This window comes from Rosa rugosa, chromosome 4 (genome assembly GCF_958449725.1).
Source record: "Rosa rugosa chromosome 4, drRosRugo1.1, whole genome shotgun sequence".
In the NCBI taxonomy this organism is placed as follows: Eukaryota; Viridiplantae; Streptophyta; class Magnoliopsida; order Rosales; family Rosaceae; genus Rosa; species Rosa rugosa.
Window position 1 is genome coordinate 11,873,804 of NC_084823.1, and position 26,964 is coordinate 11,900,767.

The 26,964-nt window shown below is 38.4% G+C and overlaps 1 protein-coding gene, 2 long non-coding RNA genes and 1 pseudogene across 5 annotated transcripts; 2 read left to right on the forward strand and 2 right to left on the reverse strand.

Annotated features, from left to right (window-relative positions):
* Positions 1 to 1,101: 1,101 nt before the first annotated feature.
* On the reverse strand, positions 1,102 to 2,224 carry LOC133706398 (uncharacterized). Of its 3 annotated transcripts, none has more exons than XR_009844510.1 (4): positions 1,947 to 2,224; positions 1,757 to 1,833; positions 1,532 to 1,674; positions 1,102 to 1,445 (listed from the first exon to the last, which is right to left on the reverse strand). It is a non-coding gene; the product is annotated as an uncharacterized LOC133706398 (long non-coding RNA). The 3 variants fall into 3 exon arrangements; XR_009844509.1 differs by having other exon boundaries at positions 1,757 to 1,850; XR_009844508.1 differs by having other exon boundaries at positions 1,104 to 1,445; positions 1,757 to 2,219.
* A 5,139-nt stretch (positions 2,225 to 7,363) lies between these two features.
* Positions 7,364 to 8,492, reverse strand: LOC133707334 (uncharacterized). Its single transcript, XR_009845059.1, has 2 exons — positions 7,820 to 8,492; positions 7,364 to 7,717 (listed from the first exon to the last, which is right to left on the reverse strand). It is a non-coding gene; the product is annotated as an uncharacterized LOC133707334 (long non-coding RNA).
* Positions 8,493 to 12,585: 4,093 nt separating this feature from the next.
* On the forward strand, positions 12,586 to 17,003 carry LOC133707045 (probable leucine-rich repeat receptor-like protein kinase At1g35710). The gene is made up of 2 exons (XM_062132591.1): positions 12,586 to 15,841; positions 16,362 to 17,003. Exons 1-2 carry the CDS (start codon positions 12,637 to 12,639, stop codon positions 16,748 to 16,750), a joined length of 3,594 nt encoding a protein of 1,197 aa, XP_061988575.1. The 5' UTR covers positions 12,586 to 12,636; the 3' UTR covers positions 16,751 to 17,003.
* Positions 17,004 to 20,825: 3,822 nt separating this feature from the next.
* Positions 20,826 to 23,104, forward strand: LOC133742288 (glycine-rich domain-containing protein 1-like; annotated as a pseudogene).
* The last annotated feature ends 3,860 nt before the right edge of the window (positions 23,105 to 26,964 follow it).

The window sequence follows — 26,964 nt, forward strand, 5'->3', positions numbered from 1 at the left end:
TCCCTTTTCACTCTGAACCTTGAGCTACTGCAATGGCTGAGAGCACAGAACCAACGAAGACATTGCGGGAGGCAGAGAAGAAGAAAGAGCAAAGCTTGCCATGTTTGGAGTCTCATCTGGCTTCATACCACCATGGCCTCCTCAATCAGGAACAAACAAATCACCCAGATCCATGGATTTAGAACATTTACCAGTGCTTCCAAATTGTATTAGCTTTTTCTCTCTCCTCCGCCTTTGATTGCATACTTTGAATGCTACATGCAAAACCCAGATCTCAGAATACCGACTTCATAACTAAGAACACCAAATCATAATACAATCCATTGCAAGAAACGGGAACTAAGAACACCGAAAAGATTTAAGATCCCAAATTCCCAATAACAAATTGATCATACAGTATGGGGTGAAGGGGAGAGGGGGAGAGAATACACCTGGAACCGATTTACTATTTCTTGGGTAAAATACCTGCAACTGATAAACAAGATCTGAGTCATCAGTCAAAATCCATACTTGAAACAAAAACAGATATGAGAATAGGTTAGAAACTAGTTGACGAATCCGGAGGATGCCAACTGATGATTGTAAAAGTAGAAAACAATGAAAGCATGCTTTGAATTGAAGATAAACACAATATTCATAATTTTATGCAGAAGACTTTCCATAAAGTGGAGGTGAGGCTAAAGTTTGAGACTTTGAGTTTTTCTGCTTCTCCTTGCCAAAGACTAATAAGATGATGGTCGGTACTCACTACTCAAATCGCAACAATCCGATACCGACACTACTACAAAAATTGAATCAGACGACGGCTAAAAACTGTCGTCTGATGCGGAGCTGACTGTCGTATATCTCGCTGCCGTCTAATGAAACATGATTTAGAGAACTGTCGTCTGAAGAACTCGGCATCCATGTCGACAGCATGTCGACAGGCTGTCGATAGCTTGTCGACATCATTAACTGTCGTGTGAACGTCACTCAGACAACGGGCAACTTAAGAACCCGTTGTGTGATGGTGATTCAGAAGTCATTTTTTTTGTTAAAACTGTTGTGTGACTATTATTCACACAACTAAAATATTGATTGCATCCGTGATCTGTATTACTCTCACACAACAGTTTTTATTGTATGGCTGTTGTGAACATTGTGTACGTACAGCAGAAAATGAAATCAAAAATCACCAAATGAACAGTAATTACCAATATATATCTAATATTGTTATAATCCACATAATTGTACTGAAATGTATTAGACAATATTGCCAAAAAGGAGCACTATGAATACATGGAAGAGAGTAAGAGGGAGAGAATGTGATGCCGCCTCTACAAAAAGACCAAACTCCAAATTGTCTCTCTTCGTCTCCAAATGCAACAAAATTAGTCGAACTCAAACTTGTATAACTCAAGCAACTAGCCTCCATCAGTTCATTTTCCAATTCCAATTCAGGTGAGCTGCAAGAGGTGATGTAGATTATCAGATCTAGATTGCAATACACTACTAGATGACTGACACACAAGATGTAGAAAAAGGAACTTACAATGTTATTATGAGGTTTGCCCCAATAGAATCCATGGAGAATAACCGGCAAGAGATTGCAAGCTACAGAACAAAAATTGCCAGTGCATGCTTCCCCATCCACTCCAACACAATAGTTGGATGCCGGTAGCCACAAACATCAACCTGCAGTAACATCCAATACCTCAGGTTAATGAGAATCAAGAAAAATTGTGAAGTAACATTACATGATTAGAAAGATTCCTACCATTATGTAAATTCCAGCAAAGATAATGTCGGCAGAACCAGCTGCCATACACATGTTCCACTGAATGTGTAGAGAGCCTTGTTTATATGCATATCTGAAAACATGGAAGTAGATAGTTTAGAAACAAACACAACACAGCGACTTTGACGGTTGCTACTATATACAAGAAAATTATGAACAAGTCCCTTACCAAATAAGTCCAAGGCGAGGCCTAGACTACGACAGACGTGGATGACATAGTCTAGTGCAGAACTCTATTCTGATGACCTTAAAATGGTTAATGATGTGACCGTAATGCAAACCAACCAAGCAGGTAATTAACAATGGCCATCAATGATAGATATGTCACATTTATCATCAATGCCATAACCTTGAGAAAGAGGTCACATACATTCAAAATTGAGCATATAGATATGATAAGAAATGAAGTAGAAAACTAAAAGAACGAAAAGGTGATTACTACTTACAACTGAATGGGGAGCACATTGTCACCTCTAATGATATTGTGAATCTTAATCTCATCCTCATCAGCTTACTTCCACACAACTAGCCAACCAGAAAAGCAAAGATGAAATCCATACTCACCAGCATAGAGTAATAGTCACACATCATTGCTGTTAGGCCAATCACAGAAGCAGTGCCCTCGGGGAAGAGATAAGTAGGCCTGTAAATAATAAATTCATCAGTCCCCAAAAGTAAGAAAAAGATTATCATCAAGAAAAACATATTTAACATGAAGAATACCATGAACACCTTCTCAGCAACTTTATACAAGCCAGAGCAAAAAAGTAAAACAAAAAGAATACCATGAACACCTTCGCAGTCAGATTTCCTCCATACCCAAAGAATATACTAACACACATACACTAACTTCTATGCAAAGAAGAGTTGGATCACTTCTACCAACTCAAACTCAACTTGTCGATCTGCACCATTGAAAGAATCAATCTAGTAACTACCACAAGCCAATACTAATCATTGTTGCTGAACACAATCTACTTTTGAAAAGCCGGCAGGCCAGTAACAACCGAGGCAGCACATACACTATAAATATGGCTTTACTTCTCCACTGTCGTTCAAACCATCGATCAATCACTCACAGAGTAAACTTGTTACAGAAAACTTTGCAGTTAATTAGTTACGTGCATATAAAGCAACAATGGCTTTGACTGTCTCCAACAACAAGATGAACATGTATCTCAATGTGGCTCTTGTGCTCTGTCTTTTCCTCATCATCTCCTCCGTTGAGAGCAGAAAACTCATCTATAGATAAGGCTAAAGTTTTATCTTATTATCGATCGCTGATTTCTAGATTCAAAATGTATGTCTCACTATAACAACTAGGGATAAATATTAGCTTAATTCTTGAGAAAAAAAAAAATTAACCTACGTGTTTTGAATATAAATTTTTCAGTAGTTCCTGATAACCATCTATGACATGAGGTTATAAAACCTTGACCAATCATTGTACATTTAATCATGGAGTAACAAATCAGAGGCTGCCACTCAGATTTGGTTATCTACCTCACCTACTATGTATCTAGATAGTATACACCCACTATAAATTGGTGGTGATGTAGAGATGGTTTTCAAGGCAAAACCTGATAATTTGGGTTGTAGAGAGTTCTATTGTTTGGCTTTGTTGTCTTGAATATGAAAGAGAATACCCTCTTTAGTCCCAAATTGCAACACACACTTATAGTTCAAACATCTTTCATATCATGAGCCAATATCGAATCAATTATTTACCATATTGTGATGTAAGTCTTTCATACTATGGAGCTCTTTCTCTTCATTTATGTGTGGTTTTGATTTATTTTTCTTGTTTGTTGTTGTCAATCTTTGATAACAATTTGAGACTTCTCCGTTTCTTCATCCAGTTGCATACCTGTACATGTTATTTTCCTTTTATTGGTTTTTATTCGGATGGTATAGAATTCATTTGGTAAATTATATTAAATTTGATATTTGCCCTCTTCTGTATGATTTAACAGTGGATTTTTTCTCCTTCTTATGTGTGCTCTCTTATGTACGAAAAAATGTCATAAGCTTATGAACTTCTTTTCCCTCTTCATTATGTGACATTTTTTTTCAGGTCGTTTCTGTGAAAATTTTACAGTAAAGTTTCGATCAAACATTACATTTACCAAATAAAAAAACTTTCTGCATGACTTTAGATTTTATTCTTAGTTAATATAAGGCATTTAAAACACATTGTACGAAGGTATAACATGCTTAACATGCTTGTGTTCAAGACCAAGTGAGAAATGTTTTCCCCTAGCCTCTTCACCTTTCTATCATACCCCATAAGTTGGTTTGTTTTTTTTTTTTTTTTTTGAACGAAATAGGTCAGCCCTTTCATTAAATTCAGCGAGCAGTACAAAAATGAAACACCCCTATGGGGTCGACAGAAAGCAATCGTTCCTTAGAACCTCATGACACCCTATTCGAGAAGAATAAAATCCCAAAAAATCCCGAGTACACCCACCTTTTAGGAAATCCACGCACCATTATTCAAACAAAAACCAAGAAACCTCGAAGCAGGCATAAATGGGAAACAACTAAGGCTCTGGTTTTTGCGACCCAAAAACAAAATTAAATTAAACTGCTTGTAGAAGGTGAAACTTCACCTTCTACCACTCCCTCTGCAACCGGAAACTCCACAAGTGGAGCCTCCTCTTCCTCTCCTGTTTGCCGTATTCCATGCCCAGTCTCATCCTCAGCAGCGACAGCGAAAGTTTCCAAAGTTGAGTCAAAACACAGAGCTTTTCCCCTCCTTTTATACTTGCGAATCTTCTTCTCTTCCTGTTCCTCTGTAATTTTAACCTTATTTTTGCTTCCCTTCGGACGCCCAATCTTCTTCTTCCTAGGTGAGACCAGTAATTTTCCATTTTTGTGTTGCACAACCAAGGAAGTATTCTCTCCAACCGCCAATGACGAGTCCGGAAGTGCTAAGAGCTTCTTGCCAAACCGGCTCAACATTGCCCTAGCCTTTCTTTTCCTCCCATTTGACAGCGCCTGCATGGAAGAAAATTCCACTCGAATATTCTCTTCCCCGCTCCCATTCATGACTGGACCCAAAGCCAAAGCTTTCGACCCCACCACCGGCTGAATGTAAAGCAAAGGATCATGAGTCTTCAACTGTGGCAAGATCGGTTCCATCAACAGCTGCCTTCCCATCATCTGGGAACTCAAGACACCAATGGGCACTCCAGCTCCAGCTACCCTCTCAGTCCGTAAAGTCCCAACACCCTGACCCTTTGAACCCGAGCCAACCTCCAAACAAACCAGAGCAGCACCTCCCTGTCTCGACTCCATCTCCATCACAGGAACACCCACTGCCTTACCCACAGTCAATGAAAGACCCTCCATAGCCGCCACCGAATCCCTAGCCAAAAGCTCCTCCTTTTCTTTGATCAATGTTTTATCACATCCCATCGCATCATGGATAAACAAACCACAATCACGACAGTAGCCCTTGACCTTCTCATATATGAAGGTTAACTCCGGTCTCACCACCGGAGAAAACTCAATAATTTTCCAGGTCCGAATCCGGCGGCGAACATCAAACATGACCTTGATCCTCTGCTCCTCTTCCTTCCTTTTCAGGGCTGGCAGATCCATCTTAACCACCTGCCCTAGCGTCGCACCCACCATGGTTAGTGCAACCTTGTTCCGCAGGGCAAGAGGCAGACCCCGCACCACCACCCATGTCTCCATCATATTCAAAGCCACCATCTCAGGTGGGCAAAGCCCATCATATTCTCCCACAACAAGCATCGTGTTGCGATAGAACCAAGGACCCCCATGCAGAATACGATTGCGCATCGACTCATTCTCAAATTGAAACACAAAACGCTCACCTGCCTCTTGAATGGTAAGGCCTGATCTGAGATGCCAGATATTGGAGATGGTACCCTTGAAACCTGGCAAGCCCGCTTTCGGTGCCAACAAACGTCCCACCATGTACCAATGGTTATCCTGAAAAGCCGCAGCCCCTGCATCCCCGAGGGCCACCAGAGTCGAATCCGCCTTCCGCAACGATGCCACAGAAGCATTCCCGAGGCCAGCCATCGAAAGAGGATTGAGATCAGTTGAAGAAGATGAAGTTTTGGAAATTTTATCAATGCGAGGATGCACCGAGAAACCCTAGCTGCAGAGACGGCTAGGTCATTAAGTTGGTTTGTTGATATCTCTCATGTCCACCTTGCATATCGTATGAAAAAACTAACTAAAAATCATCTTTAGTGAATACATCAGTGAACTTCAGTTGATTTCACAAGAGTTATGCAATTCAAAATTGCTTGATGAAATGTCTGCCAAAAACTCAAATGTCAATGTTCTTTTATTTGACTTGGTTCAGGATTATCAGCAGATATATTGATAGCTGCAGTATTATTATTATTATTATTATTATTATTATTTTTTGAGAGAAATAGGTCAGCCATTTTCATTATAATTCAGCAAGCAGTACAAGAACGAAACACCCCTATGGGGTCGTCAGAAAGAATCGCCCCTTAGAATCTCATGAAAACCTATTCTAGAAGAATAAAATCCCACAAAATCCCGAGTACACCCACCTTTTGGTAAATTCACGCACCTTTATTCTAACAAAAACTAAGAAACCTCGAAGCAAGACTTAAAAGTAACCAACTAAGGCACTGGCTTTTGCGACCCCATAGGGGTGTTTCGTTCTTGTTATTGAATAGCCTGGTTGGTTGTTCTCCAAAGCTGCCAACTCGATTATTAACATTTGAAACTCTACTTAAAAATTTCGGGAGAGGATCCTCTCCTAAGCAACTTAATGACCTGAGCTACCTGAGCTTTCTACGAGATGACGACACGTGTATAAACATCATCGAATGGTTTCCATAGTGCCACATTGACTCTCCCAACTCTTCTCTCTAAGTCTAACCCATAGAACCTGAGGCGAAACCATAGCCTCATCCTCACTGATGCTCCCGTCCTTAGCTTTAGCTTCCTTAATGTCATCACCGGATTCCGACTTCACATCCGATTCGAAGTCGATGTTCATTATAGAGATCTCAATCACAACCAAGTTCTATAGACTCTCTCTGTTAAGTTTTTTGACTCGTTCTTATGAGTTTTGGTGGTTGCTAATTTCCTTCTGGGATTGGTTGCGATTGAATTGATGGGACGAAATTGCTTGCGATTCACTTGATGGGTTCAATTTCTGGGGACGAAATCGCTTGTGCATCATTCTATTTTGTTTTTGTAAGAGAAGAGTTGCAGGCTTATGTTTTGTTTTTATAAGAAACGGAAAGGGCAATTGTGTAGTGCAGGCTTCTGTACAGTTTTTGTAAAAAATGGAGAAGGCAATTGTGCAGTGGCTTCTGTATAGTTTTTGTAAGAAATGGAGAAGGCAATTCTGCAGCTTACTGTTTTGTTTTTTTAAGAGAGGGCAAATGTGCAGCCTTGTACTTGCTATTGACAACTATTAGTCATTCTGTTACCAATTTCTGGGTTACATATATAGAATACCAAAATCACTTCCAAATTGGTTTATCTCTGATTTGGCACTTTTTTCAGTGCTTTTGTTCATATTGAATACTTGCTGACTATAAACAAGATCAAATGAACTGAGAATGGTGAAAAGAAAATCTATTTATCTTCAACATGATTAATTACATAAAAGTAAGGTTTGTCGAGTATCCTTTATAAACAAACAAAAACAAAGAAAATTCTAAGTACCAGCCATGAAAAGATCACGGCTAACATCTCTTTTACTCCACCAAGGAACTATACATGACAAGTACTTTGGTTTTGCCATTAGCCAAACTACAAAAGAGGTAAGCTGATTCAACGAGGCTGCTGGATGAAGTGGGGGCTGCATTTTGGACTCACAAACTTGGCTGGCTTCTCTGCATACTTCCTTGGCTCCACCAGCAACTTCTGATGCTTTCAAATTCTTCAGAACTGCAGCACTCATATCTAACCCTGCTGTTCAATACAAACTGTTTTGAGTCCGCCAATCCAAAATAGCTTATTTGAAAAACAAAATTTCAACACAATGCTCTGGGGTCCATTCACAAACCATTTTACCTTCAGTTTGGGACAACTGGAGGAAATCTTCAAACCTGGCTGCTTCAAAATTAAAGAAGAAAACGCATTGCAAGTATGAGCCTGAGTAGTACTTATGATCATCATCAACAGCTCACTCTTCCAATTCCTCTTCATTGTAAGCCATCTGCATTGAGTTGTTCCAATGTAATTGATATTATAAACGTGCACAAGTAAAATTGCATTAATAAAAAAAGGCAATCGAATTTTCTCAGCTTTTCATATATAAGCATAAACGTGCACAAGTAAAATTGCATTAAAAAAAAAAAGGCATAGGTATAATTGCTGGACATGTCACCATTCATGAAAGTAGAATTGCTCAGGGGTTTGATCATAAATGCCAGAATTCAAAAAAATTCCATTTCATATAATATTCCCCAGCTCAGTGCTTTCAGAGAAAAATCACAATAACTAAACAGTGTATACAACACTTCCATGGAGCTAACTACTTAAACTTGATTAGTGGAACAAGAACTTTGGTGGTGGTCACTCAATTTACACTACTGAACTTAAACCCCCCTCATAACCTTCCCCATAACTTCTTCACCCATCTCCTCCAATTTTCTTTTCCCTCAAACCAAACACCAAGAGGGGTTGAATTGAAAATTGGGAGGTTAGCTTTTGGAAAGCTCGAAAACTGATGAGAAAAGATAGCTTACATTTGGGAGGTTAGCCAATGTGTATGCATATTCTGCAAGTTCATTACTTTACTGGTTCAGAACGATACAACAACCTTTAAAGTAGAGTTTGTAATCTGAAAGTTGTGCGCACATAAATGATCATTATGGAGAATAAAGAACTAAAATTTCAGGTTCAAAATCTAAACTTTCTATAAGAACATGGGTATATAACATGAACTTAATTCAAGGCAATCCCATATTTGAATAAAAGTGATGTTAAAAACAGAAATTTAAGTAGGCCAATGAGCAATTCAATCACTAACCTGGGGCAATGTAACCACAAGAACCCAGAAATTGAACCCATCAATTGAATCCCAAACAATTTCGTCCCATCAATTCAATCGCAACCAATCCCAGAAGGAAATTAGCAACCACCAAAACTCATAAGAACGAGTCAAAAAACTTAACAGAGAGAGTCTATAGAACTTGGTTGTGATTGAGATCTCTATAATGAACATCGATTTCGAATCAAACGTGAAGTCGGAATCCGGTGATGACATAAGGAAGCTAAAGCTAAGGACGGGAGCATCAGTGAGGATGAGGCTATGGTTTCGCCTCAGGTTCTATGGGTTAGAGACTTAGAGAGAGGGAGAGAAGAGTTGGGAGAGTCAATGTGGCACTATGTAAACCGTTCGATTATGTTTATACACGTGTCGTCATCTCGTAGAAAGCTCAGGTAGCTCAGGTCATTAAGTTGCTCAGGAGAGGATCCTCTCCCAAAAATTTCATATTAACCAAATAAGAAAAAAACCTTATAAATTCCAAGTGCGCTAGCTCTCTAATTAATTCTGCACTGAATCTAGATTTTAGAATGTCTAAAATAGCTTGAAGTAGGTCATTTATCATTACTTCGGTTGCACAGCCTACATCTCCCTAGGGATGATGTCTAGTTTCTTGGGATAAAAGAAAACAAAACAACTTCTAGGAGTAGGGTGTAGAAAACTGTAATGGTTGAAGCTTTTTTGACTAGCACAGTTTGGCCAGAAAAAAGAAAATAAAATATGATAGATGCAAAATGCCAATTGCGTTGGCCGTTAGGATTCGGTCAAAAATGCTCGCATGGTGCACGTGTGAGTACTTAATTGAGGGAAATTCGCATTTATAAATATACCATTCTTGATGATTCATATATGGTATCAATATCTACCAAAATGCAATAATTAATGGCCAGTTGGTGGATTTCCTGCAGCCCTTTGTTTTTTTTTTTTTTTTCTCTTTATATATCTCTAACTTTCTTCTCAAAGGAAATATCATTTTTCAACTCCAAAAGGGTGACCAATTACTTTGTATTCTCAGCCACGGAGGAAATCAAAACTAAGCCGAAATTGATTTCTCATGAAGCAACCTTCAACAGGACAAAGACGAGATTGGTTAGGAAGCTGGAGGAGCTTACCACCATATGTGGGATTATTGCATGTGTTTTTATATATGATGTTACATCTAACAAGATGGATGTGTGGCCTTCTCCAGAGGTAGCATCTTATCTACTCGTGCTTGTGCTAAAGAGAGAATTGCAAGCACTAAGAAAAAAAAAAACAAGCACTTGAAAGAAGCAGCTTTTGCGGGAATACTTGAGAGGTAAGCGTCTACATGGCTTAAGTCGTGAGAAATTGTCAGAGTTAGGCCAAGCAATTGATGAACAACTTAATGCCATCGAGAACAGAAAAGTGGTCCTTAAGGGCGGTCAAGTTGATGCTGGAAAAGATTTTATTGAGATGGTCGATCTAGGTGATGAAAGTGGCGTCTCTGATAGTAATCGAGGATAATTTAGTTTCTATTTGGGAAAGAATAATAAAGACCCTTAAAAATAAATGTCCTAATAAGAGATGCAAGCATTCTTCATTGTATTTTTCCAAATGTAATTCTCGGTTTCTCATTGATGCAGAACAGATGGCTGCCCAATTTGAAGAACAATTGGATCGTGCTAAAGGAGGAAAACGAAAAGTGACTAGTAGACGCGAAACAGCTCCACGGAGTCCGTTTGGGATGCACCTTACCTTTCCGGAAAGGGAATCGCGCTAGAAATCAAACTCGTCGCTTTGTCACGACCTATGACCTTTTTCGGGCTTTCGGGGTCGTTTAGGGCCTCAAAACTGCATTTTTCTATTTTCCGGTGTTTTGGTTTTCCTAGTTATTTTCGGGTTGTTTTTGTTTTTACCCATGGGCTTTAGGGTTTCATTGTTAGTCGCCCTAGGGTTTATTTTCTTATAAATAAGCCGCCTTAAGGCTGCAGAGCGCATCTATTATCTTTTATCAATAAATTTGAGATTATTCTCTTTTTATCTTTGGTGGACTCCAGAATCTTTGCTTAGGTTTATTGCTGGTAAACCTAGTTTATCAATCCGATCATTCCGTCTGCGTCACTCATTTACTCATAAATGCAGTTTCTTAAATACAGGTGATTTGGATTAAGATAACTGTTGTTCGGTTTTTGTTTTTTTTTTTTTTGGTGGAAAGAAGAATCTTTATTAGAACAATTCCTTTGCAATGTTGTTCAGATAGTAGCTTGACCAGAAGAGCATATTTGACTAGCAGGAATTAAGATCACTAGGAAAGTCATTTTTGTGCCTGTGTTTGGAGCTTTTTCCTGAACTTCATTAGGAGATCTGATCCGATGTGGAAGTTGACCAACTTTATCAAATTTAGGCTTCTAAAAACCAAAGACTTGTATGCCGTTTCAACTTAGATCAACTAAATGACGTACTGTACATAGTCAAAATAAAGAAATTAGATTGAAGATTCTACATAAATTTATTGCATCTATGTTTCATGCTCAAATGTAACAAATTTTAATTGCATAAAAATGTAGTTCATCGCATAGAATTTGAGGTAAAAAAAAAATTAATTCATTGAATCGTTACTTGTGAATTGAAAGTAGAGGACTAACCATATGTCTAAATTCAACTTTTCTTAGAAATTTGCAGAAGGATTAAGCCATTAAGGATGTTCTTGGCATTAGAGTTGTACATCTATATAGATTTACATCCTCTTTTCTCTACTATTTTTGAAGAGCAGAATGATAAGATCGATCAATGGTTTTTCACTGGCTTTTGTATTAATTTTGCGAGTCCAGATGATTTGAAAGTAACTAATTTTTTTACTGAAATGATTTGAAAGTAGTTAAAACTGTGTATATTCAAAGTTCAACCAAATTGGAGTACATTTCATAAGGTATCAATGTTCCTCAAAGACTCCGTCACTCAGCTCGTGAAGCCTGGATGCACATACGTACCGTACTAGAGTTACTTCCAAACAATTGATTTCGATCCAATTAGGCACAAAAGTGACTTCCACAGTTTCTTGCTTTACCTTCTTTAAGAGATTAAAGACTTGTAACTAATTTGCTAGCTACAAACAACTTGTATGAAACAAAGAACAAATAAAACTAAGCCAATGAAGGGGAAAAAAAATTCAGAAGTTTGAGAACACTAAGAAAAGTAAGGGAGCGAAACTAAAAGGTACTGTTAGGAACTCAAAGTCTTCAGTGCAGCTTGAAGTTTCTTATCAACCAATAAGCATTTGTAACCCATCATTAGCTTGAAGGTTCCCCTTAAAATCTCTATCTCTACTGGCTTACTATATAAAGTAGGGATTGCATCATTCAATCTAGTCAGACCCCAAAAAAAAAAAAAAAAAGATTGTCAAAACAAGTATGCAATTTTTCAGATATGTGCATGACAGCATGAGCTTAAAGGTCTTTTTGGCTGTCAATTCTTAATTCCCCAGCACAGCGGCAACCGGATGCCTCTCCATTCTTAAGGTTGAGTACGAGAACAAAAAACGAGTGAGAGAACTTGTCCCTTGGCCTTGAGTAGTTGAGTAGTCACAACTCACAAGTATATCTTGAGTAAATATTTCCCCTGTATCCATGCATCTGAAGCTGTCGGCCATCCAATATATACCTTTTCTTTGGTGATTGATCACCATTCATTCAGCCTACGAATTTGAATACAGAGATACAGACGAGAATACTTTGAAAAGTCTGTGTCTTTATCCCAAGGAGAGAGAAAATTCTAAGAAAGACTTTTCATGTCTGCAAGCTGAAGACGTACTTTGAGTGGAAAGAGTCTGCAGGGGTACTATATATAAGTAAAAGCCCTCAGTAGCAATAGCAATGTTATGAAGTATACACAGATCAAAACCAAAGCCAAAACCATGACATCTTCAGCAATGTATGAAGTATGCTCTCTAGTTTGTCTTATCTTCTGTTTTCAGCAGATTCGATCACCAAACCTTGCTTTCGCTTCTGCGTCGTCCACTACTGAAGTAGAAGCTCTTCTCAAATGGAAAGCCAGCTTTGGAAATCTCACCCACAATGCTCTGACCTCTTGGACTTACCATCCCAGCAATTCCACCAATTCTTCAAATGCAAGCCCATGCACTTGGACTGGTATTTCATGCAATGCTGCAGGAAGTGTCAACAACATAACCCTTTTCTATTCTGGTTTACAAGGTACGCTGCATGAATTTTCATTCTTGTCCTTCCCCAATCTTGCTTATATCGATCTGAGCATGAATGACTTCTTTGGTGCCATCCCGCCTCAAATCTTCTACCTCTCCAAACTATTCTATCTTGACCTGTCTTATAATCAGTTGTCCGGGAAAATCCCACCAGAAATCGGTCTCCTAACAAGTCTTGAGTTCCTGTATCTAATTGAAAACCAGTTAGAAGGTCCAGTTCCTGTTTCTATGGGTAATTTGAGCAGCCTGACTTCTTTGTATCTCCCTGGCAATCATCTTTCTGACTCCATTCCACCAGAAATGGGAAAGCTCTCTAATTTGGTTGGACTGTATATGCAGAACAACTCTTTTACCGGGTCCATCCCTCCAAGTTTGGGTAACTTGAAAAAGCTAAAGACATTGTACCTTTTTCAGAATAAGCTTTCTGGCACTATTCCAAAAGAGATAGGGAACTTGAAATCTATGGAGATTCTAAGTTTCTGTGAGAATCAACTTAATGGTTCAATCCCCGTGTCTCTAGGAAATCTCAGTAACATGACCGAGTTCTCTCTAGCTACCAATAATCTTTCTGGTATAATTCCCAAAGAGATGGGAAACTTGAAATCTGTAGTGGATTTAAATTTGGGAGAGAATCAACTCAATGGTTCAATCCCACTTCCTCTGTTTGATTTAAGTAACCTTGTCAGTCTCAATCTTGTTTCCAATAATCTTTCGGGCACTATACCAAAGGAGATAGGAAACTTGAAATCTCTTAAGAGCATAGTTTTGACCAATAATACACTTACTGGTTCAATCCCGTCATCTATGGGTGATTTGAGAAACCTTACTCATCTCTATCTCGCTGCTAATAAACTTTCTGGCGCAATTCCTGAAGAGTTGGGGAACTTAAAGTCCCTGGTGTTTCTTATTTTGAGTGTGAATCAACTTAGTGGTCCAATTCCAGCATCTCTTGGTGATCCGAGTAACCTTACCTGTCTTAATCTTAATGATAATGAACTTTCTGGCACTATTCCTAGAGAGATAGGGAACTTGAAGTCCCTTGTGGAGATAGATTTGAGCCAGAATCGACTTAGTGGTTCAATTCCAGCTTCATTTGGTGACTTGAGTAACTTGGAAATCTTATTCCTTCGTGATAACAGACTTTCCGGCTCCATCCCCAAAGAGATAGAGAACCTCAAGAAGTTGCTTAAACTGCATTTGGATACTAACCAACTTTCTGGTTCTTTGCCCCAAAATATTTGCTATGGTGGATCACTCACAAACTTTTCAGTAAACAGCAACAATTTGGTTGGTCCAATCCCCAGAAGCTTGAAAACCTGCACAAGTTTATTCAGAGTGAATCTTCAGGGGAACAAATTGACAGGCAACATTTCTGAAGACTTTGGTGTCTATCCAAAACTTCAATATATTGATCTCAGCCACAATGACTTGTATGGTGAAATCACAAGCAAATGGGGACAGTGCCCGCAACTAACAACCTTGAAAATTGCGGGAAACAAGGTAACTGGTAGTATACCACCTGAAATTGGCAAAGCAGCTGAAATTCATGAACTCGATCTTTCTTCAAACAGTTTAGTTGGGATGATTCCCAAGGAACTTGGGAGATTGACTTCTTTGCTTGAGCTGAGGTTGGATGGAAATCAGCTTTTCGGTGGTATCCCTTCAGAATTTGGATCATTGACTAATCTTGAATATCTTGATCTGTCGACAAACAAATTCAATGGGTCAATTCCAAGCATTCTAGGGGCCTTTCTCAACTTAAACCACTTGAATTTGAGCAACAACAAGTTCGGACAAGGAATTCCATTTCAGTTGGGGAAGTTAGATCACCTGTCCGAACTAGATTTAAGTCACAACTTGCTTGAAGGTAAGATACCATCAGAGTTGAGCAGTATGGGGAGTTTAGAGAAGCTAAACCTTTCCCACAACAATCTTTCTGGTTCCATTCCCACAAGTTTTGAAAGGATGAGTTGGTTGACTTCCATTGACCTATCCAACAATGACTTGGAAGGGCCCCTTCCCAACTGCACTGGATTTCAAAAGGCTAGCCCAGAAGCACTTCAAGGGAACAAAGGATTGTGTGGCAATGTTGCAGCTCTGCCGCCTTGCAAACAGAACTCCAAAACGGACCACAAACTCATATTTTTCATACTGTTCCCTCTGCTGGGAGCACTTGCACTTCTGGCTGCCTTCTTTCTATGTGTCTTTGGAAGAGAAAGAAAAAAGAAAGAGGAGACTCTAAGTCAAGACACCAAGCCCCGTCATGAAGGAATTTTTATTTCGTCAATACTAAATTTTGATGGAAAAGTGATGTATGAGGAAATCATAAAAGCCACAGAAGATTTTGATTCCAAATATTGCATTGGGAAGGGAGGACATGGGAGCGTCTATGTAGCAAATTTGCCATCTGCCAACAGAGTTGCTGTAAAGAAACTCCACCAGCTATGCAACGATGAGCAGAATCTTCAGAAGGAATTCTTGAATGAAGTAAGGGCACTAACACAGATACGACACCGAAACATCGTGAAGCTTCATGGTTTCTGTTCACATACACGACACTCATTTCTGGTGTATGAGTACCTAGAAAAGGGTAGCATGGAATCATTGTTAAGCAATGATCATGAAGCTAAAGAATTAGGTTGGAGTAGAAGGGTGGTTATTGTGAAGAGTGTAGCTCATGCCTTGAGTTACATGCACCACGACTGCGTGCCACCAATTGTGCATCGAGACATATCAAGCAAGAACATTTTGCTGGATTCTGAATATGAGTCCTGTGTCTCAGACTTTGGCACTGCAAAGTTTTTAAACCCAGACTCAGCCAATTGGACTGCCCTTGCAGGCACATATGGGTATGTAGCACCAGGTAATATTGTTGTTCCCTGTTCTCTGTATTTAACAGTTTCAGATTTTAGGCCATACTTGATTCATTTTCTTGCGTGGTTAACCACACACTTTTCAATCAATTAATTATAAAATTGACTGTTGTGTTCTTAATTTAAACTTCTTTGTGATATAAGATATGCAAAAGGAGGTTAATGTATTTGCAAAACTAGTAGAAAGGTTTTTGTAATGAGTATTAAAATATCTACATGAAAACATAGTACAAGAAAGAAGTTCATGCTCGAGCAAAAGTGTTAGCACAGAGTTTTCTTGTCCTAAACTAATTTTTTTTTTTTAAAGAATTTATAAAAGAGCAAAAACTGTATAACTTGTTACAGTTTTTAATCGTTCCATAATATATAGTGTAAATGATGTAAAGGAATTGTTCAGTTATGGTTTTTGATATACAGTTATATGCAAGATATACTGCTCTTGAAACGTACTTTTTCATTGAATATTTATCTACATACGACTAATGCCAGTTATATGGTTTCTCTGTGCAGAGCTGGCATATACAATGGAAGTGAATGAGAAATGTGATGTGTACAGCTTTGGAGTACTAGCATTGGAAATTATTATGGGAAGGCATCCAGGAGATCTTATCTCATCTTTATCATCAGGGCCATCATCCTCCTCTACACCACTACCTGCCCATCAAATGCCAATTGTGGATATTCTGGACCAACGCATTTCCTCTCCTACTGATGAAGTACCAAAGGAAGTGGTCTCTGTTGTGAAGATTGCGTGTGCATGTCTGAATGCACATCCACAATCTCGCCCGACAATGAAACAAGTATCTCAAAACCTCTCAACTCAAAGGCTGGAATTATCAAAGCCATTGCATATCATAACATGGGGTGATTTGCTTACCCTCGATGCTTTGGCTACTTGAGAATGTGCTTCTTTCCTATATATCACTCTATGTCAGAATAAGAGTTCTTCAAACTTTTCTTAGATGTTACAATTTCTTGGCCACTACTTGCATGCTCAGGGTGCTGTGTGCTCAGTTTTATCCATAGCATGGGTACTATATGACAGAATTTTTCCTTTGTAAGTGATATATGAAATTTAATTTACTGTTGAACACGTAGATATTTCTAAAATCACTTAAATGTTCATATTTATGTTCTCCCAGTTTGGGGTTTCTAAGTTTGAACAGAATCAAGACCGAGCATGACAAGTTCCAGTTTCCTCTGTGATGTATGTGATACACTCCAAGGGAAAAAACAAGTTTTATCAGCCAAATTGCATGAAAATTTTTAACAGAATCAAACAACCAAAAGAGAATTTGGTAAAGAACATGTCAACAAACTAAGTGGTCGATCCTACGTAGCCTCTGCTCTACCAGACAGTGTGCCTGCTGAATTTCTGAGCATGTCTAGTGACTGTGATATCTATCTTCTCCTCTGTATCCAGATAGAGCTTAGGTATACACTATGAAGGTAACTAAGGAATTGTGTCGGACGAATAGCTTCCACCGCCTACAATTCATGTTGAGGATGACTGATAACCATTCAAAGCCTAGCCACTGCATGCTCACAAAGGCCAACAATGCAGATGATTTTTCAGCTGTTATCATCCCTATTCCAAACTGCATATAGTTAAGATAGCCAGACAGTGGACTTAAACATGTAACAAGGACAAGAACTGCCTGTTATCTATTTATCCACGGCAAGTGGGGATTGATTCAAGTTAATGTTGTGGGGGTACGAAGCATGGCAGCTATGTATAGCTCTGTTGGGCCACGCCAATTTCTTCACCATACATACTGCATGCACATGGTTCAAATTTGTCCTTTCTCAAAGTCTCATTTTCTTTTCTTTTTTTCTCACTCTGGAACTTTTCAAAGTGCTAAAAGCTGGGTTATTGGTGGGATGAGGCTGATAAACAACTTCTGAGCCTTTAAAAGAGGTTACTCTAACATAATAAATTTTCTTTTCGAAGATGGGTATTAATTGTATGTTGGCTTTTCTGAACCAAAACAAGGAGTCTACAACCCTGCATTCAGTTTGCCTATGTTTGATGTGCATCAAATGAGTCAACAGTAGAAGAGAAGAGAACCATTATTTTCCCAAAATCGAAAGTTATGAGAACAACTCCACAAGGTGCAACAAATGATCTAGCTTAGTTTGTTGGAGCTGAATGATCTTTCATGAACATTGACTGGTTCTTTAACCTTACAAATAAGTTTGATGAAGCAGGTAAAAAGAAATAAAAAAATCAAGTATGAAACCATATACCGCCCTAGACAAAACCGAACAAAACTTATGACATTCAGCTATCGAAATCTCAACAGATCCCTAGGAAAAGGAGGTGCCTTTGCTCAATGTGAAATTGAGATTCCTAGAGGTAATTTCCCTTCTTTACTCTTATAGCAAAATCCTCAGAAAAAGGTGATTCTAGCTAAAAAAAATTGATGAACAGATGGCCGTTATTGCCTGGGATGAGTGGGATCACATCAGCTTTTATACTTTCAGTGTTTTGACAAATGAAGGCTATGATGCTTTCACTTCTACCAGTGCAGCGAAGCAACCAGAATTTATGCAGAATTATTTGAAGGATGCTGCTGGTATTAAGCTCAATGAAAGAAAAAAAAATCTATTTGTGCACTGCAAGAGAGAAAATGAAATTTGAAGAGGATACTGAGGGTTCAATGAATGCGAGGCCCTTGTAAAAGGTGGTTCATGTACTTAAGAAGTGGGCTTTGTGGACTAAAATGTGGCAAATGTATCTAGTTGTGGCAGAAAATGAATTTCTGATTCGATGCCATCCTAAGTTGTGGTTTTGGCTAAGCATGAGACAGTTGATGCATAAGATCATATAAAGTTCTGTATATAACCCTAGGCTATCTGAATAGCCTACTCCTTCTCACCAAATCAGGGGTTCTCCATGTAGGAGGCTTCTCTACAGCTCTAAAATCTGATGGTTTCTTTCTTAAATCCAGTTCTTGTTGTAACCAATGTTGAAAGAAAAATAGGGGTGCTCACTAGTGACATATGCATTACAAATTAAAAAAAATACTATTCACAGAAGGGACCTTGCCTCTTGGAGTGCCCCTTATTTCAAATCTCTGATGTGATAATGAACCACATGTGTCCATATCAGGAGTAATAGTGAGTTGCATTGATAGTGAAGTTATTATATAGAATTGCAACCATATGCTTCCTATCAAAACATGCTTTTGATGAAGGGAGCAAACTTCATAAAAAAGAGCAGAGATTACAGCAAAACTTGCTAAGTCTTTTGTCATGCTGGAGACATGTTTTGTGGTTTAATGCTTGCTTGCTTGTTATCCATGGAGCTCTGTACCAATATGTGGTGAAGGAGTAAAAGATTGAAAACTACCAAGTAGTTCTTTCAGAGAGAAACTAATATATATATATATATATACTACCAAGTAGTTCTTTGTCACAAGTACTATTTCACATTCCTATACCTATATTTCATTTTCCTAATATTAATATATCTGATGCACACCGAGGCCGAAAACAAGTATGGAAGACTGATGAATCAAATAGCTACTAGAAATAAAACAACCAAAAGAGTAATAATTTTATAGAACATGTCAACAAACTGAATGGTTGATCCTACGTACCTCAGCAAGCAGAGATGTCATAGCCTCTGCTTTGCCACACGGATTGTGTCTGCTGAATTTCTGAGCAACTCTAGTGAGTGTGACATCTTTCTGAGCACACAATGAAGGTAACTGAAGAATTGTGTTGGACGAACCGCCAACACCTCATGTTGAGGATGAACTGATAACCATTCCCAGGCAAGCTATTGCATGATCACAAAGACCAACAATGAAAATTGTTTTTCAGGTGTTTATCACCCCCATGCCAAACTGCATATATATAGTTAAGATAGCCGGACATTAGACTTGAACAAACCCACAAGACATGAAGTCATGAACTATGTAGCTAGCACAGAACTTATATTACTTTAGAATTTGAAATTAAGAAAAGATTTTATAGGTTAAATACATTTGCAAACTTATCTCGGGACATTTTGTCAAACACATGGTGGGCATTGGGATAAATACCCAGAGTAAATAAAATAAAGAGTTTAATGACTTGAAGTAATCCCATTAGAAGTCTGTATGATTAAAATTAGTGTGGTTTGCTTGTTTTGCTAGTAGATATAAATAGCATAATTTAATCACAACAGCACAAAATGAAAACTTTCGAAAGTTATAATTTACCTGTGTTAGTAATTCTCATGCAGTCATGCTTTAATGCTTAAGCTTGGCCGTGGTTGATGAATGTGAAAATGTGACAACAAAAAAGTTAAGTTTATTTATAACACCTAGGCAAAATGGTCGATTTACATCTTTGTTCTGTACTCATGGTTTGGTCTAATTTTCTTTTTTACCCCAATTTTTTTAACTTTTGGTCAAAAATATCATCATGGATACTCGACGCCGCTTGTCAAAGACACTTGTCCTATCCAGCGGGTTCAAGAGTACAATTTAGCTATGGGTATGAGAAACTAATCAGTAAGAGTGACCAATAGTGACTGTGTTACAATTAGAAGCAGTGGCTTTGAATCTAGTTGGGATTGACTCTACTTGTGGCCGGCTACCAGATTGGTTTTTCACACAATTTGACCATAAACATTAAAAGTTAAAACAATCCCAAGGAAGGAACCTCTTCCTCTCCCAAAGCATGTCTTCAATTTTCCCACCAAAGCCGTCCATTTCCAGGAAAACAGCAAAGGTGTGAGTACTCACATTGAAGCAAAGATGGATAGCCGTTGTGGTATGCTCCCTGCAGGCCTATAATTTGGCATGAGAATTTTCACCTATAAATATCAAACGAAGCAACCGCCTAAACAATCACATTGGAATTCAAAAGCGCACAGAAGAGCAGCATTTGATATTTATAAACTCATAACCTGGTAATAAACTTAAAACCCTGCTTGACAAAATTGAAAGCGTGAAGTGTAACTTGTTTCTTTCTTACTTGGTTGATGGGGTACTTTCTTTTTCTTTTTAGTGAGGAATGGAGATGAAGCAACAAGTAGAGTGGGCTGAAGCTCAGAAGATTGTGCTAAGCAAAGACCTTGTGGCTGCAGCCAAACAACAGCTGCAATTTCTAGCAGTCGTTGATCGAAATCGGCAACTCTATGAAGGCCCTGCTTTGTACAAGGCCATTTATTACAGGTACGCAAGTTAACTAGAGACTGCATTGCTCATCACATGTGGAGTTTGCTCTTTTCAGTTTTTCTCAGCGCAACTGCTAAGCCTTGTTTTGCAACCATTTTTGCTTACTTATTCTGCCAAGTTCAGGTACAAATATTGTTGTCTTCCCTTGCTTACCAAACATACTGAATCTGAGGTTACAGAAACTCCTCTAGTTGTGCCTCTTGATTGTGAATGGATTTGGCACTGTCATAGGCTCAATCCGGTAGACTTCTCAGATAAAATCTCATTCAACCTTTCTGTGTTCTACTGTGAGTTCTACACATTCGGTCACAATACCAAGCTACATTACTTTGATGGTTTTTCAAGTGTGTTATGTAACTGATTGTGAAACTCTCTACGGGAGAATCCTCAACAACCAGAATGTTGTATCCTCCATTCGGGGAACTTACACAAAGAAAACTGAACAAATCTGGAACAAATTATATCCCCATGAGCCATATGAACTTCAAAACAACAGCTTCTCAGATGACGCTGCTATAAGTCTTCAGAGAGTTTCAGAAAGCACCAAGTATGATCTAGTTTCAGCTGTCAAAAGGCAAATTCTTTTCTTCTATCAGGTAAAAAAAAAAGAGAAAATATCCTATGCTGCGGTTTCAAAGACCTTGTGTCTCATTCATAACATGTACAACAATACATCAGGTATCCAGAGCTTGTGTGAAAGACGACCTTTTCCTCAAGGAAGCTGTGGCCAGATACAAAGGGTTTCTGCATTTGATCAAGAGAAACAGGCAGTTGTCTGTTAAGCGCTTTTGTGTTCCTACTTATGACATTGACCTCATCTGGCATTGTCACCAACTGCATCCTGCTACTTACTGCAAAGATCTTAAGGCCCATAATAGGCAAGGTGTTAGAGCATGGTGACACAGGTTCTGACCGAACGAAGGTAACAAGCTAGATGTTGGGTTTTCAGAGACCACCAAACAATGGGAAGAAACATTTGGTTCAAGGTACTGGAGAGCTGAAGCAATGTACCGAGGCAGTACTCAATCTTCCCTTACCATCAATCTCAGCCAACTAGAAATAGCGAGAAAGAAAGTAGTTGTCCCTGACTAATACTGGAATGTTATTCAGCTTCCTAAAAGAATGCTTGTAGAGGTAAGCTCCAGTATCTCCTTCATCTGCCACATTTGTTTTGAATTTGCTTGCATTGAAAGATAAACTCTTACCTTTTTTTTTTTTGCTTCCTGATTCTCGTTCAGGTTATGATGGAAGTAGTTGCGGTGAGAAACTTACCAACCGAGCATAAAGGCAGCCTCTTTGTCTCTCTTAGTAAGAAACAGCCAGACTTTTTCTTCAGTACCAGGAGAACAATTGACATTTCTTCTGACTCAGAGGAGAAAGAGGTTTCTGTTTTTCAAAGCCAACCTACCGGAGAGCTTCTATTCGAACTTATGTCACATTCCTCTTCAATACTGCCCATATCAAAGTCTCCTATACTACTGGGAACTCTGAAATTACTCTAGACAACCTCTTCAACCCACTTTCTACACTGCAAGTGAAGAAGTGGTTAGAGCTCATGCCAAATTCTGGTGTCCTGGTTTTGAATCCCATCAGCCTATGCATCGCTCTCTCTTGGACCACTCCAATTCCATCACTATACATACTGCACATTCCTTCTAGAAGCCTAGTTTCTTTTCACTCTCTGGAAGGTTTCAAAATGCTAAACACTGGTCATGCTTGATGTATGAGGCTGATAATGAGCTGATGAAGTGATGAGCATTCAAATGAGGTAACCCTAAGCATACAAAGTTTTGATTTCCAATACTAGTATCACTTTCAGAAAGTTGAAGTTTTACGAACTAAAGTGTAGATCCTATGTACACTGCTGCATTCAGTTTTCTGTATGTTTGATGTGATCACAGGGAGTTGATGGTAGAAACAAGTAACAATTGTCTTCCCAAAAAGGAAGTGATTGATTCAAAATTGTCTGCGTGTTTGTATCCTAATAACTTGAAAATATGCATTACTGCTGCATAGAAACCCACATAACAGAATGGATCAAGTGATAAAGACAAAGAAGCAGCCAGCAATACCTAAAAACACAAGATAGTGTTCTCAGAAATTGTTTGCTGATCTTGTGAGAACCTCCCACAATTTAATCATGGAGATGGATTAAAACCAAAATTAGGAAGAAAGAAAAGAAAAAGTTACGAAAAGCTGCAATATTTCTGTACAGATATCAAGATCTTGATATCTAGATATCTACCAGAAATGAAATGTTATACTAATTCAAACCAAATACAGAACTTAAAACACAGACTATACTCAAGTGTCACACAAGTATGCATGTATAGTTACTTACATTCATCAGGACCTTTCCAGCAAGTGAAGGAAAGTGCAGTGGTAAATGATGAATCTTCACAAATAAATTGGCCAATGAACATGGCAATGGAGGAACAAGGTTCATTGCAGCAAGCCACCATAACTTCAGTAAAGCAATTTGTATGCCAACAACCAAAACTCAGATAATTATGCACTTCGGCATACCACCTTCATCATTTACTTGGTCAATCAGAGAAAATGACAATCAGCTTGAATGCTTGATATCATTTTTTCTCTCTTTTTAGTAAGACAATATTTACCCCCCTGCACAAGCGCTTGCTCCACTATTTGGAAGGAGACCATCCTTGGCCATTTCACCAAGGACATTAAAAACTGCATCCATACTTCCTTCTTTATGGTTTGTTTCAACAAGTAGCTTTGCAAGCTCAGCATCAGTAAGCTGACAGCTCCTCAGAGTGTTCTCTATGACTTGACTCAGTTCATTGTTCATTCCCTCAGTGAAAAGTTCTTTAATCAGCGCAATAACAGTCACAGTATGAGGAAGAAAACCAGAAAGCAACATTTCCTTGTACAGATTCAATGCCTTCTGAACATTTCCTTCCCTACAATGACCATGTATGATAACGTCATAAACTGCTCCATTAGGTTTGTATTTCCTCTTGATCACTGTTTCAAAAACTTGATCTGCTTCTTTCATCAAACCCTTCTTGCAGAATCCCTTTACAAGGGCTACCACACTCTTAAATTCAACATTCGTGCAGCTCTCTATTAGAGTATTGTATGTGACATCATCTGGGACAGAGTTATCATAGAACAACTTGAGTAGAAGCTTCTTTCATTCAGAAGACCGTAAGCTTCTTTCATTGATAAGGGCATTGTAAGTCACAACTGAAGGAGAAAATCCACCCCCAACCATTTCATTCAGAAGACCGTACGTAAGCTTCATTTAAAAGAACCCTTGTTGGGCGAAGCCATCTATCAATGTAGTATACGTCCTCTCATTCGGCGCTTGAGGTAGGTGATTGCCTTGTCGGCGAGGAGGCTAGGGCGTCGGAGGGAGAGAAGCGGAAGGAGGACTGGGTTGGAATATGGGGTCTTGGGAGGGGCATTTCGGTAATAATGAAGCTAAAGGTTGGTTTATCGGAGCCCAGAAGAAGCACGGCGGGAACTAACAGAGAAGATGAACCTCCCTGTAAGTATAGTTTGGTCTTTTCAAATTTTGGGATAGTTTGGTCTTTTCAAATTTTGGGAGTATGTGTCTGTTCCTTTTTATGGGCCGGGTCGGGCAAAGCCGATCCAACGGGTAGATTGCAGGAAAAACAATGGTTTGACCCGGACCTTAGGATTTGCTTTCAAATTATGCCAAATAAAAGGCACTATTATGCGGAGCAACATGTCTCAAATTAATGAATTATGGAATGTTGCTTTTAAATTTATCTCACATCACTACCAATAGGAAGTTAAAAAGACAAAGTATTAATATTCAAAACATCTATGAAAAAATATAAGTTCTTTTATAACACCGTACATTAAAATTATCTTAAAAAGTAAGTAAACATAAAACAATAGATGAACGAACTAAAAATACATCAAGACTACTTTTCTTAGACTCCTACTTTTCAACTACTTGAACATGCAGCTTCTCTCTCGATCAACAGTTTATCTCCATATGGTGTTCAAATTAAGTGGGCTAAAAGAATCGTTATGCCCACTTTTTGGAGGTGGACGCATCGGGGCTGGCGGGCACGCATCTGAATTTGATCTGGGTGTATCTAAAATAAGCTACTGCTTTTCATATCACATGCAGGGCTTCTCCATGCAGAAGAGCTCCAAAATCTTATGTCTTTATTAAATCAAGTTTCTGTTGTAACCAAGTTGTGAGAACATTGAAAAGGTATTATCTACTGAAGCGTGCTTAGTTAGTAGCTTAGCTTGCCTCCTGGACTTATAACCTAGCGTATGTAATACTCAATATAGGTATTATCTACTAAGGCATGTTCCCGAATTAGGCTAAAACACGGCTTAGGTAGTAGCTAGCTTGCATCCTGAACTTAAACCCTTCCGTATGTAATACTCAAATAAGTTTTATCTACTAAGGCATGTTCCCAAATTAGGCTAAAACATGGTTGGTTAGTCGATTAGCTTGCCTCTTGGACTTGTACCCTAGCGTATGTAATACTTTGATATTTGATCTAGCATGGTCATTTGAATATAAATTCACTCCCCTAAATATAGTTGAAATAATATTGGGGATGGAGACCGGACGATTATTGTTCCCAAACCAGGTGCAAATCTATGTGAAATACAAACATTCCGGTGTATATAAGGGTAACAGTTATAGTACATTTACTGGTCGATACATCAAGGATAGAGAAACTGTCAATAACAATAGACCAGCTTCATACAGTCATAAACTAGCTCGAAATCATGTTTGAGCATCCATGCATGGTGCACGCACTTCTGCATCAAGCTAATCTACTTTTACTTGATACACTAGCGAACCAGAGACAACACCCCATATCACAAGTGGCAATGAGTTATATTATAGTGAATTATAAAATGTAATGGTAAGCAGATGGTCCCTATCAAATAATCAAAACATGCTTTTGATGAAAGGGACAAACTTCATGAAAATTGAAAAGGTTATAGCAAAACCTGCAAAGCCTTTTTATCATGCTTGAGACATGTTTTCTTGTTTAGTATTTTTATCCACGCATCTCTGAACCAATGTTTGGTAAAGGCATTATAAGTTGAAAACTACAACAGCTCGGAAGAGGAAAAGAATAGAATTAGGCAATACTATACAAATTTTTCCAAAAGTGCATTCTGTAGCTGGGCCAATATGGGACAAGCAGAAGAATTTCAATTAAAAAAAAAATTCCTGCAACCCAATGAATAGCTTTTCATTTTCCCTCTGTATTAGTCTATATAACAATTTTTCATTAGAAGACTATCTATATTATTATTTAAGATGACTGTATTAATATATGTCTATACTATTATTTAAGAGATAATAATATGTCGACATATTGACATATATAGCCACAATCTTATCAAATTACTTTTCTCAAAAAAAAAAAAAAAAAAAAATCTTATCAAATTACTCGGTATATGAAGAAAGTCATCAACAGACTCGTCTTAACGCTGCTTGGCTTCCGTCAATTCTCTTACACCAGACAATTAACAGGGTGAAAAGTAAGATTAAAACAGCTGGAAAAAAAAAAAAAACAAAAACCTCAGCTGCTAGACCAGCTATCCCACCTCCCCTCCGCATTCCCATACTCATCAGGTGGGGATTTCTAATATAGAACTAAACTTTGTCAACGAACTACCCTTATGCCGCCGCTCTATGACAAATGAACATGAAAATGAACACCTGGGCACTGCTGACTAAATAATTAGCCAAAATAAGCGCCGAATCTTGTATTACTGAATCTTATTATAATCATGATCATATAAAACTCAGAAGTAGCCATGATCTATGTAACTATCATTTGGGTCAGCTCTGAATCTGTGACGTCATATTTCTCACCCTCTTTTGACCGCAAGAGAAATACAGGGCTAATTAGATGCAAACTAAGCAACTAATAGACATCAAACAATCCTAACTTATATATAGA

Coding starts and splice junctions, on each gene's coding strand:
- LOC133707045 (XM_062132591.1), top strand. CDS start 12,637: ATGAAGTATACACAGATCAAAACCAAAGCCAAAACCATGACATCTTCA. Junction 15,842..16,361: donor ATATGGGTATGTAGCACCAG/GTAATATTGTTG, acceptor TTCTCTGTGCAG/AGCTGGCATATACAATGGAA.